This window comes from Etheostoma spectabile, chromosome 9, assembly GCF_008692095.1.
Source record: "Etheostoma spectabile isolate EspeVRDwgs_2016 chromosome 9, UIUC_Espe_1.0, whole genome shotgun sequence".
In the NCBI taxonomy this organism is placed as follows: Eukaryota; Metazoa; Chordata; class Actinopteri; order Perciformes; family Percidae; genus Etheostoma; species Etheostoma spectabile.
This window is the reverse complement of record NC_045741.1, coordinates 14,776,753-14,791,376: the sequence shown is the minus strand read 5'-3', so window position 1 is coordinate 14,791,376 and position 14,624 is coordinate 14,776,753. Positions and strand designations below refer to the sequence as shown.

The window sequence follows — 14,624 nt, the reverse complement described above, 5'->3', positions numbered from 1 at the left end:
TATATATATATATATATATATATATATATATATATATATATATACCTAAAAGAAGATAAGAACTTTATTGACCCCACATTGGGGAAATTTACTAACCTGTAGTTGCCCTTGCCATCGTCCTCTTTGATCTCCAGTGAGACAGTGAAGGTGTAGAGGTCGCCGTCGGGTGGACTGGACAGCGCCGTTTCCCTGATATCTGCCGGCCGTGAAGAACGCCGAAAGGCTGTGGAGAAACTGTACAGGATGCGACTGACCTGGATGGAAAAGGAAAAGAAAAACTTTATAGGCAGGAAGACAAGGAAGTAGGAAAGATTAGGAAGAAAAGTTAAATAAAAAAAAAATAAAAGAATCCAAATGGAATAGACTCATTCACAGTAAGAGCAAGCTGAAAAGGTAAAGTAACATCTTGCAAAAAATAAGTGAATAGAAAGAATATATGCAAATAGAAATGAACAGAGCAGAATAGAGCTGGATATTATTGAGAAAACACAATAGCAGACAACAGTGCCCTCAGCTGGTTTCAGTAATTATAGGACAGTAGTAAATACAGAACGGCACGTACTGAAATGTAATTTCTTTAAAATACATCAGATATGGGTATTATGAGTATTAGAATCCAAAGTCAGCTTCCCAATTTCACCATTTGAATGAATTTACTGTAGACAAATACACACTGATTATGGAAGTGTACTGTATTTATTACTGTTAGTGGGTGGATGATCTTGTACACTCTACTCTTCTAGTATATCATTATGGCTTTAAATTATATCTGCAGCAACTTCGCTTACTTAACGTGACATGTAACATTTCAAAACGCAAACCAGATACTGATAAGGTATAACTTTTAATTAGCTACTCCAAAATCTTCCTCCGACCAAACTATTTTTAATTTCCTGTTAAAAAACAGTTCTCGTAATACCTTAGATTGTTTTGTATAACTGTGCAACTGTGCAGTGTGTGTGTGTGTGTACGTACGTATGTTTGTATAGTATGACCTATATGTATGTGTAACTCACAGCCTCTTTGATGTGGCAGGAGAAGACGTGAATCTGGAAGTCCTCAGAGCTCCGGTAACTCTCGGTGAAGGAGAAACAGTCACTTTCCACCGAACCCTCCTGTCCACGAGCACAGAACAACACCTTGTAGATGGGAAATGAGGCGACCTCTGTACCCGAGGCCTGGTCCACAATCCTGGGGAAAGATGTTTTATTTTACATGTGAAAATGATGCTTTAGCCCAGATTTATAATCTTATTAACAGCAGAAAAAAATAAATAGTACATTTAAATTTGTTAATAAATAATAATAAATCCTCCTTTTCAATAAACAATTTTCAAGTTCTATCAATTGTCCAGATTACCTTGTAATACCCTGTCTACAGACCTGTGACCTGAGATCCCACAGCCAATATCTAACATTTTAAATATTTTGAGATGTTGTGTGGTATCATGCAAAATTGGTATCAGATACATCATATTACTTTGGGTTGAAAATAAGTCTTGTACTGTAATAGTTTAACACAATAAATGGCATTTAACTTTCTATTTAACCAAGCTTCCATTCAATCAAAGAGGTAAGGCATACTGTACATGTCACTCTTTTTTTGCAGCGTGGAAATATCAATTGGTTTAACATGGGCAAGCAAAGCCATGTCTCATTTCCTCTTAAATATATCTTAACATTTCAAGTTCCCTTTTTTTCCTTTGTGACTCAGGATGGTTGAAAAGTGTATTTTAGCCCATGTAATGTCCACTTCACCTATAACTTCCCTTTTTCTGCTGGCTAAAAGGCTTAAGAGGTGATGGGTACCTTTAATGGGCACATAATTCATGATAAACTGTTTTTTGTTAATATCCTAGGTTGCATATACAGTACAGGAACCCGTGACGTGCGGCGTGGTAAAGTTCTGCTTTCAGAACAATAAAATACCTTGCACATCTATTTTATAGGACAGGTCAAAAGTTGCAAACAAAATCTTGCTCACTTGGATTGCACAAATGGTTATAAAGTTCTGCTTTACCAGCTGATCTTTCTCAGAGTCTTTGTAGACATGTTCACCTTTTTCAATGTGCAACACTGTCAACACTGGTTTCTGTGTGGACCATACTGATTACAGGACCTACAGTATGTCCTAAAGTCCATCAATTCAAGAATATTGTGTTACCAGACTCCCTGTAATTTAGTTTATTTACTGACAATCTGTAGTTTACATATGTTTAATTATCAATCGTATCCACTTTCATTTAATCATAGCCCAATTTAAATTGACCCAGGCCTCAATATACACAGTTACGGCATTTTCATACCTGAAGGTCCAAACCAAGGTTAAAGTTTTTGTTACATTTGATTTTGAAATTTGATCTGATAAGTTTGGGTTTCACACTGCAGTTACCCAAGCGCACTAAATATCTATACAAGACTAAACTACGTCCTGCTGTCATTACATACGTGAGCTGCGTCTCCTGATACTTTTAATTGACGAATTTGTAGACGGACTTCCCCGTCCTCTAGTATCCTCTCTCTGTGTCGGGAGTTTTTTCAACTGACTCTCCTCTGCTGCCGCGGCTCTTTTTGTTTTGTTCCGATGTTGAGGAGCAAGACACGGGAACGTCTTTCTAGAGCATTTATTCAGAGACAAACAGAAACCTACACTGTGCATTTACTACCACTCAACAATGATAGCCAACAGCTGTCTGCTCTGAGTGCATTCACCGTCACTCACTCTCTCATGTGTCCTACACACAGCTATTCCTTAAAAAGGAGCTTCGCCAGTCTTGTAACACAAAAAGAGCCTGCCAGAGCTTCTTGTATTTGGTCCGAAAGTCCGAACCATCCAAAAAATGCTTTCACACTATAAACAAACAAGACCATGGTTTAGTTTGATCCGGACCAGGACATCCTTTTTTGATCGGACCAAAATTTGGTCTTTTGTTCCGGACCGTGACCGAGGCACCTTTCTCACCCGCAATTTTGGTTCAGATCAAACTGAAAAGTCAGAAAGTCAGGACCAAATGAGGTAGGTGTGAAAACGCAATAGTCCGTCTCAGTGTGTGGCTGACCTTACGGAGCCATCTGGTCTACAGGGGACATGCAGGGTGATGGGAATGGGGATGGCGCTTTCGGCACGCAGGGTGGCCATGGCCCTCTGTGCCTCTGCCTCGTTGCGAGGGGCTTTGACCCAGGTGCAGCCAAGGTAGGATAGCTTGTTGAACTGGACACTGTCCTCCTCCGGTACAATGGGGCTGGATGGAGCTGGACATGTTTCTGTAGACAGAAAGATTGAGACATTGTTAATTTTTTTGACAATTTTAAAACGCATCTTTTGGGTTTTCCGCCCAGATTCTAAGTTAAAATGATGATTACTCCTCTACTGTCCAGGAAAATCTTAACCAAGATAATATAAAAAGTTGCATTATCAACTTTCAACAACAAGATATCCCATGAGTCTGGCATGCCGTCAAATCATGAGAATTCTATTATTCACATCCAGTGCTCTGACCTCTCTGTAACAGACCAGTGCATTTAAGAGGAGCAAGAAACAAACCTGACAAAACCGCAAAAAACACAACTGTCAATTAACTTTGACCTGGTACTTTCACACTTTGCAAACAGGAAGCAGAACAATGAGAGGAGAAACTGGAATTTTACTGCTGACTGGCTAATATTCTACACAATAGTAACCATTTCCTCCTAGTTCACTCAACGATTGGCAACAAAACATGGGCACAACTTCAAAAGATTAAGTAACCACATTTAATTTAATAAAAGATGTTTAGTCTTAATGCAAGTCTAAGAAAATTATTGTATTCAAAATTATTTTACATTTTTATGGGGTTGAACAAAGTGAGTCCATACAGGAAGAGGTGGTAACAACTGGCTGCAGGTACATATGAGTAGTATTAAACCGGTTATCCTGTTTTTAGACCACATACCAAATGTTATAATGAAAAAAGTTAAATACTAAAATAGTACTATGAAAAGGTTTTGACACACCTTGATTTTTTGCAGTTTGTTGTGCTACAAATGTCATTTTTAACAACATTGCTAAATCCACTGTAGATATGACGAGCATGTGCTTTCTTCCTCTGTTCACATCACATCAAGAGCTGTTTCATTTCACCTGAAAGTGAAAGTGTGAGTTTCACCGGAAGACTATCCAAAATACATACAGGAGTGCTTCTTATTGGACTTTATTTCTTACATCCTGGGTATGACAGGTATCTTCGACAAACACATTTCATGTTCAAAATCAGTACCAGGACTGAAGAGAGATGGACATAAAACTACAACATAATGACGCTCATAATGCAAGTTTCCCAGAGGGATTGGAACCTGTGCGTTCTAACCCTGGCAGTGCTAAGGCCTTGCACCTGCTGCAGTGCAACAGTATGTTGCCAACCACCAAGTATGTTGATTTTGCACTTTTTGTTGAGCTAACCTGTCCTTGCTGATACACAGAACAGTCAAGCCAATGTCAGAGACCAGCCTTGCTAATCTGATATGGCAAAACTATATTTTGGTATGTCAATGTCATTCACCCAACTACATGACACACAGCTCACTTTTTAGCAAATTGTTATTTCCACTCTTTTAAATTTAAGTGAAAAAGGTTGTTTGCAACATTTTCACCATTATGGGCCGAGTCTTAGGTTTTGCCTGAACATATCCATTAAGTGTTCCATTTGTCAAGATTCATTGTCCTAAATGTTATAACGATAAATAAAAACTCACAATTCAATCAGCTCCCTTTTGACAGGAATATCTTGCTGAAAAAGGAGGAACAGTTATGCACGAAGAACAATATAGTATGTATTTCAGTTTTGATGCATGTCTGGTGAATGGAAGGAGAGCGGACTGGCTGATTGTAATTGCCTGGCCTGTAAGTAGACACAGTGACTGTTAGATTGGACCTGTACCTGCAGGTCGGGGCTCCAGGACTCGGCTCTCTGGGTCCTTGTGCTTCTCCATCTTTTCCACATTGCTCTTCTCCACCTTCACCTCATCATCCAACAACTCCTCCATAGCTTTCTCCAGCTGCTCACTCCCATTCCAAGACATCTGAGGGCAAGCAAAGAAAAGAAAAAATTGGGGGTTAGAGCGAAGGAGAAACAAGGAGAGATAAACCAGGGTGACACATTGATATACGCTAGATGAAGACAGATTGGAGCTTCCCAGACTGAGACAGCACTTGTCGATTACCTTGTTTATATTTGCTATCACATGCTTTCGTGGGTTGTAATAACACAAAAAAACTACATGAAATGCAGGTACACTCACATCATTGGGTGATCTAATCAGCCACCCCAGCTCTAGTGGTAGCCAGAGACATTTGGTAGAATTAACAAGAAAGGTAGATTACTAAAACTAGAAGGGTGATGAAAAAAAAAAAAAAGTTTTAGCTCATAGTTTAATCTTTTGCCACCGCAAATCTTACCAGCATCCTTCAAGTGCCTTCTTTTTTATGCAATGGGGGAAGAAATATTACATATTGGACATTTCAAGTCAGGTGTAAAAGTCTGTCCATGTGTGGTTCTGACCTTGAGTCTTGGCTTGCCCTCAGAGCCTTGTGGTGACCCTGCAGCACTGGACTGGACTAGAACAAACTCCTCACTGGTGACGGTGGCCACGGACTCGGTGGAGCTGCTGACTTTTCTAAGTGAGGAGCGGTCATCCATGGCTGGCTGGTTTACTCAGGGTCAGCTGGAGAGACCAGGGTTAACGCTCTCCCCTTTCCCTCTCCTGTCTGCCCAGCCCTGTAGGAAGACAGGCGATGTTTTCTGGTATTCCGGTCAACATTTTAGGCACCGAAATGAAAAAAGATGAGTGTGTGTCACAGATGAGGTGGTGAGTAAAAAAAAATCTCATTTGTGAAACATACTCAATTATAGAATTATAAGATAGAGATAAGAGATAAGTGATTGAGAGTGCTTTCTATTCACAAAGTGGCTGAATCTGTCTAAGAGCTATTCAACGAATAATAACCTAAAACTAAGTTTAATAAAATAGATTTCAGTTAAGGTACCATGTGTAGTGTTGTCACTTTGATGTGCAATGCCAAACCAAAACACACCAATTCAGTACATAGACACAGCAAAGACATGCCGAACAACTCCCATGGAGTTAATAATACCAGCCCAGAAGTGTACACAATTATCAAACCTAACCACAAATCTGCTGTTACGCAATTCATTAAATTGTTTTCAGTGCTGAGGGTGTGATTGGAGTCCTTCAGATCACTCTGGCATTAGCCGGTTGCCTCTCAAAGTGTCTGACTGGCCAAAGCTGTCAGCTACATATCTGTATGGTTCCATTTTCAACAGTCAAGAGTTTGGTACTCAACTCAACCTGAATAAGTGTGATGTGTAGCATTCTTCCACCAGCAGTTGGTTTCAGTAAAACATTTAGTTGCCAGTAGAAACAGTTCTAAGCAGTTTAAGCAACAGGTAGATCCATCATTTTAACACATCTGACCAAACATATATTACCAAGCATCTTTGTGTCCCCAAACGCCCTTACTGGACCATTATTTGTTTAGAGACTATAAACACAGATATTACAGTTGTTTTGTGATTGCTGATTTGTAATTAAGCAACATTCATATTTCAGTCAGTTTCCTAGCTGTCTATGGCTAATGTATTGCTAACACAACATTGTAAGTAACTACTGGGCTAGTGTTCATTGTTTTGTATTTACTCTCTTTTCTGCTTCTCTTCTCCAGATGTATGTACATTTTGCGAACGGAGCGTTATCAACGCCACAGCCAGGCCAAGCCACAGAAAACGCACGCTGTGTGTCATCTTACGTTGCATTTACCAAACCTGCAGTTCATCGGGTAATCAGCGCCTATCTCTGCCCTGTGTACCGTAAGTTGCGCGCAATGAAAAGCGCAATTGAATGGGCCTCCTTCTCTCTTTCTATCATGGATCAGCCACCAAGTCAGTCAAAACAGCAAAAACAAAGATTTACCAATAACAAAGTTGATCTGCTTGTTTATGAGGTTACAGCAAATTTAAAAGGACGGTGGGAAAAAATATGTATTGACGAGTGCGCTGTAGCAAGTACTTAATTGTGCTATGATAAGGCTGAGTGCAGACTGCCGTATTCCCACTGCTGATGCTACGATCATTGAAATGATCCTGATGCCAATGTTTGTAATGTAGCGAGGGTTTTAATAACTGCTAGAATGGAATGTGAACGCTGAGTCGGAGATTCAATGTCCTCTTTGAGTTCTTCCAGTAATTGTAATATTGCATGGTTGCTTAATCTGTAACAATTTCATGTTCACTCAACTGAAAAAGTGTGATCCTTGGAGCAAAAATCCTTTCAGTTCGTTTTCTTGGCCTATGTCTTCGTCTTACTCGGGTTAGGTCTACTGTTGTCATTTCACCAGGAGGCAACCCTTTTGCGATGGTTTACACCTGCTTTTAAGAGGCGGAGAATTTTCACCACAAAATAGAGCCACGCTTTCACAGGCGTATTTGTACATAATTAGGCTCACTGAACATAATGGGCACCTACCCTATTCAGCCTGTTCTGTGTGCTAAATGTCTGTTCTTGGTCTTAGATTTTGTGAAATACGTTTGTAATTAAATGCAACCAGTGAGTCCAGTGGGACGTATATATGTTAAAATATGGTACTTTATCATTCCAATACGCATCTTGCACACAACATTTGCACTGTTATGTGTCTATATTGCCAATAAAACAAATTCTGATTCTTGTATATGTATTTTTTTAATTTTATATTAAAGTTTTAAATCCCATCAAGTTTGCCTGTTCATTAATTAATTAATTCCTGCTAATGCATAATAATTAAAATTCCTGCGGATGCACAGACAGTTTAAAGTAATATTACAATTTGTATCATGGTGGTTAAAGTTTTTTTAAAGGTTAGGGGAATGTAAAAAAGAATGTTTGGGTAACATTCTCTAAAGTTTGCAACGTTAGGGTAACGTCGGGGGAACAGTCTGAGAACGTTCAATGTAACTAAAAACTAACGTTCCCAGAACGTTGAGGAAACTTTCCAATCAACCAAAACACAACCAAACCTAACCTTCAGGGAACATTCCCACAACCAAAAACGAACGTTCTAGGAACCAAAAGTGGTTAGCTGGGTGATAGCTTTCCCTCTCATCCCTTTAAGGGAAACTCCCACTTTCCCCTTCACCTTCCCATGAATGCATATGCATGACACGATAAAGCGCAATTTGCCATTTTTCAGTCCCCGCGACAGGCAGTCTGCGCTTTTACCTCAGTGCGGCCTGTTTGTACGTACCTTGCCATGCTTTTGAAGTGGGCGCAAAAGCGTAGTACATCTGGCCCTGTGTGTATGTTTGCTAGCACTGCACCAAAACAAAAAGCACTGATAAAGTCTGCACATCTGTATCAGCCCATTGCCTCTACATGTAACATCCTGCATCAACATCCTGCTGGCTCATGAGCTAGACTACACCCCAAACAAACATGTCTTCACACAAAGCTGGTTGAAACCTGGCTTTTAGCAAGTAAGTAGCTTAAGCATAGATAAATAAAAACGGGCATGTCCAAAATGTGATTGGTTCAAGCTTCTAAATGTTGTGAGGATTTGGGACTGTTGGTTGAACAAAACAAGAGATTTGATGTCACTTTAGACTTTAAGAAATTATAAATGGACTTTTCCAATTTTCTCACATTATATAGGCCAAGCAATTAATCAATTAGTATTTTGAGTGACTGCATTTATGATGATTATGAGGAGGAAGAGCTTGCACACATTCACATGTACACACTAACACAAACAAAAACATAGTCAAGAACAAGAGCATGAAGGGGGCATTCATTCACACACGGTGACATAACATTCATACACACTTAGCCCTGGCAAATTATACACAAATGTGAACATGGTCATGTGCTCTAATCACACTTATTCAATTACACAGAGCACAGCGTGAAGCAAAAAATGTAAAAACACTTCCACAGATTCGCTTATGAAAGAAGCAGCAATGTAAGGAATCAAAATAAGAAATGGAGATAGTAGCAGGGCATGCTGGGAAATCATGTCATTTAGAGCCAAAGTATGCAGTGGCTCTTTTGGATCACATGTCTTCTTCTAAAGTCAGACTTGATCTGAAGCATGTGGTAAACCCATTCCAGCCGCTTAATTGTAATTAATCATGATTGCTTAATGGTGACTGTGCAAGTTAAGAACATCACACGCACGCACGCACGCACGCACAAATTACAGCTGCACCGTGCTAATATTTCTATCAGCAAAATTAAATAAGAACAGACAAAGGCTTTTAAATTGTTATGTCAAAACACAATAGTTTGTTCCCACACCTTCTTAAAACATCAAATTCAAGGACCTTCAGGGCCCATTTTGCTCAAATTCCAAGACCCAACACCGCATAGTTTGAGACACAGAGGTTAATTACTGCAACAACACTGATAATAGTTATGTGGACTAGCAGGCTTTACAGAAGCTCACAAACAATAAAAAAGAGGCTTTAATGTGTGTGTGAGCACTCAATTGTGCTGTGTTACAGTGATGGCAGACTATGTGGTCTTTTGCCCTTTCTAACACAGCAAAACAATATATAGCCTATTTACTAAGGTTAAGTTTAAAAAAAAATTAACTTTATTTTTTTCTTGCACAAAATATGCAATGTAGGCACTTTTTAATGACCCATGTCTATTTTCAAAAAAAACTGCAAGGTCTTGTTTTTCCCCCCTCAGATTCACAACCTTTCAAGCACTTGTGGGAACCACGACAATATAATGTGGGAGGTGACTTTGGTGGTTATCTATTAATAACTAATTTTACTGTTGCCCAGTGGTCAATTCTGGATATTACATACATACAACTGTAATTTCCCAGGTTGCACTGTTTTTAACCTTACTCTTTCTGCTCTTGTGTGGCAGTACAATCACTTCCTCTTTGGCTGTAACTCAAACAGTAAACACAGCAGCAAGTTTTCACCCAGTCATTACCAGCCTGCTCCTCTAGTACAGGCCCAGTTGGCGGCCTTGCTACCCAACCACTGGCTGTATGGAAACTGTGAGAGGCCAGTGGTGAAGTGACAGGCTCAAACACATCCACAGGCACTGGGCTAACCAGATACATTACTTACGTGTGTGTTTTTGTTTGTTTGTTTGTTTGTTTCTGTGTGTGTGTGTGTGTGTCTGTAGATTACCACACAAAGAGCCATTTTGAGCAGTTATAAATCTTTAATTGTCAAAGTTTGTGTGTGTTTCTAGGTGTCGACTTGCCCTGCTGTTTGATGCTGTTTTGTGACAGAAACAACAGTGACTAACAGACACACATAAATAATATAATTAATGTTAGTTGTGCAGTGCCCATTGGAAATGTGCCTGTTTGGAACTGGCCAATTCCTTTACCTGTGGTAACTTTGACTGAAACAACACAAAATCATACATTACATGTGTATATATAACCCTTTGTTCAAGATGCATTATTAGAAAAAAAAACTTTTTACACTTCACATGGAGGTTATGGCAAACTTTTCACTTTGACTGTCTCTCCAGTTGGTGACAGCCAATACATTTGGCTTTTGGTTAAAGATGAAGATGGCTACATGTCTGACAGCTGACTGCCCAACCTGCTGACTGCATCTTTCCTGCCTCGAAATGATAATGGAGCATAAGTGAGCATACTGAACAGACCGGTCATTGCAGCATGGCAAACCTGTTCAATGGCTATAGGGATAATAACATTGTTAGGGTTGGGCTGATTTTACTAGCTTTTCAAGACAGTATTACATTGAAAAATACAATATGTCTTGTCTGTTTGGTCACCTGGGACCAAATCTGGCAATCTGTTACAAGGGTGTCAGCCTTCGTAACTCCAAACTGGAATTAGGGTGTGACATTAGCACTGTCAGGGTTGGCTGTTCATTTCCCTGTTCACATTCATGTTACTGGAAACCCTTCTGTGCAAAAGCATCCATCACACATCTTTTTACTAGTAATCTTAGTCAGTCTCTCTAACATGTAAACAAGATGGAGCCAGGTGACTCCACACAAACAGTTCAACCTCCATTATAACTAAGACTGAAACCTGCTCTGAGGTTTGTTGGTGAACACAAAAGACTGCTTACTGGTGACACCTTACAACTGACATTGAATCACTTCCCGTTAGCTCTAATGCTAAGGCCACGCAAGTTATTGTCATAGTCATTTCATGGTCTTATCTATTGGTCTGTTTATGGTAGATTGAAAACTCTGACGACAGTCATGAATGATGTACACTGTTCGACATAAAGTACACTGTTGTGACAATCTGTGTTACACAATTTACAACACAGCAGCAACACAATACTGCATACAAGACAATGGTATGCATGTAAGTAAATCTGATGAATGAATCAATGTGTAATGTAAGAATGAATTCCTGATATACTGGTTAATTCGCTGGCAGGCTGTGTAGTTATACTTCTTTATAAAGTAGCTCCTTCCTGACAAAGAAACACCTTAACAAAAGACAACTTTGGCCTAACCCACATCAGACTAGTAGTTGTTTATTTCTGGTGTTCCTTTGTCCAACCTTCCACAATCTAATGCCGGGCAAGAAGCGCCATAGCTGTTAAATTATTATTTCACAATGTCAGTCTACACAGTCAAGACACCATGCATGAAACTATTGATTTTATCTCCCAATACATCAACTTATTCATTCAAATATCCATCCCAGTCTCTTCGAGTCCAATGTCATGTCTTCAAATATCCAGTCCAATATTCCAAAGCACAAAGTAAAATATACATTATAAAACACTGAAAAATTGAAGATCTTCATATTTGTGGGGCTAAAAACAGTCATTGGTTTTGCTTGAAAAATGACAAATGATAAATCGATTATCAAAATGGTTTTGATTAATTGATTATTTGCTGCAGCTCTACATCAGCTACTTTATTTTTTTAAATATTGCTAATGTCTACAGGAGCAGCTTGATCATCAAAACCAAGTCAAAACCTTATGAATGGACAGCTGTTTGAAAAGGAAATGCTAAAAGAGAAAGCCAACCTACCAGCCATACCCTAATGTTATACAAAAGATGCCAAATCTCCATAAAAAATGTGGGACTCCAAATCCCAACCATATAAGCTCAATTATTTGTTCGGAGTTACTCTTATGGGGTAAATTAACTTCAAACAGTAGTTTTGTTTTTCGTTTCAAGTTCAGCAACACAATTACATTTTTGTGAAGACCTGGTCCTACTGAAGTTATTAACTTGTGAATTTTTAGGTTTAAGTCTCTCCTTTAGTTAAACAGTAACGAATAGACAGTGGCACAAATTCTGTAAGGGACAGCAGCTGCAGTGATGTTACTGAGGTATGGATACATTGTCTACTACACACCTCTAAGACCTGCCGGCAAATAAAACTCAACTGGGTGAAATATGCCAAACAAAACCTACATGGGCCCTTTCTGTATTGACACTAAAAAAATTTTTTAAAAACAGTTGCCTCACCACTCAAATTATTTAGATGTTGATGCAACTACTCCAGCTGAGGAGACAGTTGGCAGAGTTTGTAGATAATGACTTTGTGGTCCCAAACTCAATGGAATATTCTGTTGGGTTAGATGTTCTCACTAATTGCTGCAGTGAGCGGTTATTCCTGCTCTCATTGGTGTCTGCAGGCCTGGATCAGCACATCACTGTAGTCTCTCACAGCATGAGCTTTGTATGGCAACTTTTCTCTGTCAGCTGTTTAAGGGACACTTAGAAGGTAACGTGAAATTAGCAAGGTACTTAACGGGCAGACGCATCTCACAGCAGCTAGCTAGCTAATAACGTTACAAACAACACACAGGCAAGGCAGAACTAGCTAGCGACAAGCTAGCTAATTTATCCGTACAGTCAACACAGCCATTTCATTATAACATAATGACAACAATAGCATGGGTTAGTCACAAGTAGACCTGTAGACAAGGAAGTACCTATGTGTGGCAGTCTGCGAGCTAAAGCTAAGTTTGGCTAAAGCTAACCAGCTCGAAGTGCAAAACAGTTGGACTACTATTTAGAGGAGCGAGCGACCTCATTCAGCAACACCCCGCCCGGCTCCGGGTGAAAATGACGAGAAAGAAGGAGGAAAACAACGTTTCTCTTCTCACTGCATGTAAACGTGATACTGGGATGACAAACAGGCGTTGATAAAATAGCTGTTAACTTACTTGTTAAGAGCGTAAAGGAGTTGCTTGCTAGCTGTCAGAAGAGTTGCAGCGAAGATCGTATATGTTTAAGAAGATGAATCACTTGGAGTTTAGAGACACGCCTTCCGGTTTGGAATGTTAGTGTCATTTCACGCATGCGCTGTACAGATTGTCTGGCTCAATGTGTGTGAGATAATTTCTATTAAGGAATTTGGTATTTTTGCCCCTTCAGCTTGCCATATAGGTATAAATATTTTATTTTTTGACATATCTTAAAAAGTATGTATTTTTGTTCTTTTGAGTTCTACAAGTTGTCTTTCCCACCAGGTGGCATCCTTTCAAAGTCCCTCCATTGTAGGTGTATGTTTTACACAAAGAGGCATTATTTAGGGAACCACAGCTAAATGAATACTTTCTTCTGAAAATGTCAGCATCCGATAGTGTTTTTTTGCCTCAAGACAATCATTAGCTGGAGGTCAAGTTCACACTGTACTCAGAGCTTATGATTAGTTATGATGTAGTTTCTCCTTTCATTTTTAAACTTCTGATGAAACTTCAATCAATACAATGTGGAAATATATGTGGAACAAATATTTCAAATTAAAAATTCCCTGAGAAACACCTACAGTGGTGTTCGAAAGTTAATGTTTTAATTAATGTGCATAAAGAAGCCATGAAAAGACGGGAAAATCTCCAAAAGGCAACAAATGACAGATTAGACATTTGTATAAAATGTCACAAAAAGTAGATTCTATTTCCATCAATTATTCTTTCAAAATAACAAAACAAAAAAAATGGCGTCTGCAAAAGTTTGGGCACCCTGCAGAGTTTCTGGCATGCACCGCCCCCTTTGGAAAGCTGAGACCTGGCAGCGTCATGAATTGTCCTCAGTCATCGTCTGGAAAGACCAGGTGATGTCAATCTTAAGGTTTTAAATGCCCGGACTCATCTGACCTTGCCCCAGCAATCAGCACCATGGGTTCTTCTAAGCAGTTGTCTAGAAAACTGAAACTGAAAATAGTTGACGCTCACAAAGCAGGAGAAGGCTATAAGAAGACAGCAAAGCGTTTTCAGATGCCAATATCCTCTGTTCTGGAAGATCAAGAAAACTATCAAACAGAACAGCTTGCAGGATTGTAAGAAAAGCAAGTCAAAAAACCCACGTTTGACTGCACGATCCATCCAGAAATCGCTGGCAGACACTGGAGTTGTGGTACACCATTCCACTAAAAAGAGATACTTGTACAAATACGGTCTTCATGGAAGAGTCATCAGAAGGAAACTTCTTCTACGTCCTCACCACAAAAATCAGCTGATGTATTTAAAGTTTGCAAATGAACATATTGACAAGCCAGATGCATTGTGGAAACAAATTCTGTGGGCTGATGAGGTTAAAATAGAACTTTTTGGCCGTTTGGAAAAGACAGGGCACAGAATTTAATGAAAAGAACCTCTGTCTAACTGTTAAGCAT

The 14,624-nt window shown here is 39.3% G+C and overlaps 1 protein-coding gene across 1 annotated transcript in view; it reads right to left on the bottom strand.

Moving 5' to 3' along the window:
• rabgap1l (RAB GTPase activating protein 1-like) overlaps window positions 1–13,298 on the bottom strand; it is a 121,299-nt gene extending 108,001 nt beyond the window's left edge. The window contains 6 exon segments of the mRNA XM_032526143.1: window positions 97–254; window positions 1,017–1,191; window positions 3,059–3,263; window positions 4,916–5,057; window positions 5,537–5,752; window positions 13,174–13,298. Of these exon segments, the coding sequence (XP_032382034.1) occupies window positions 97–254; window positions 1,017–1,191; window positions 3,059–3,263; window positions 4,916–5,057; window positions 5,537–5,674 (818 nt within the window). The 5' untranslated portion in view covers window positions 5,675–5,752; window positions 13,174–13,298.
• Between the last annotated feature and the right edge of the window lie 1,326 nt (window positions 13,299–14,624).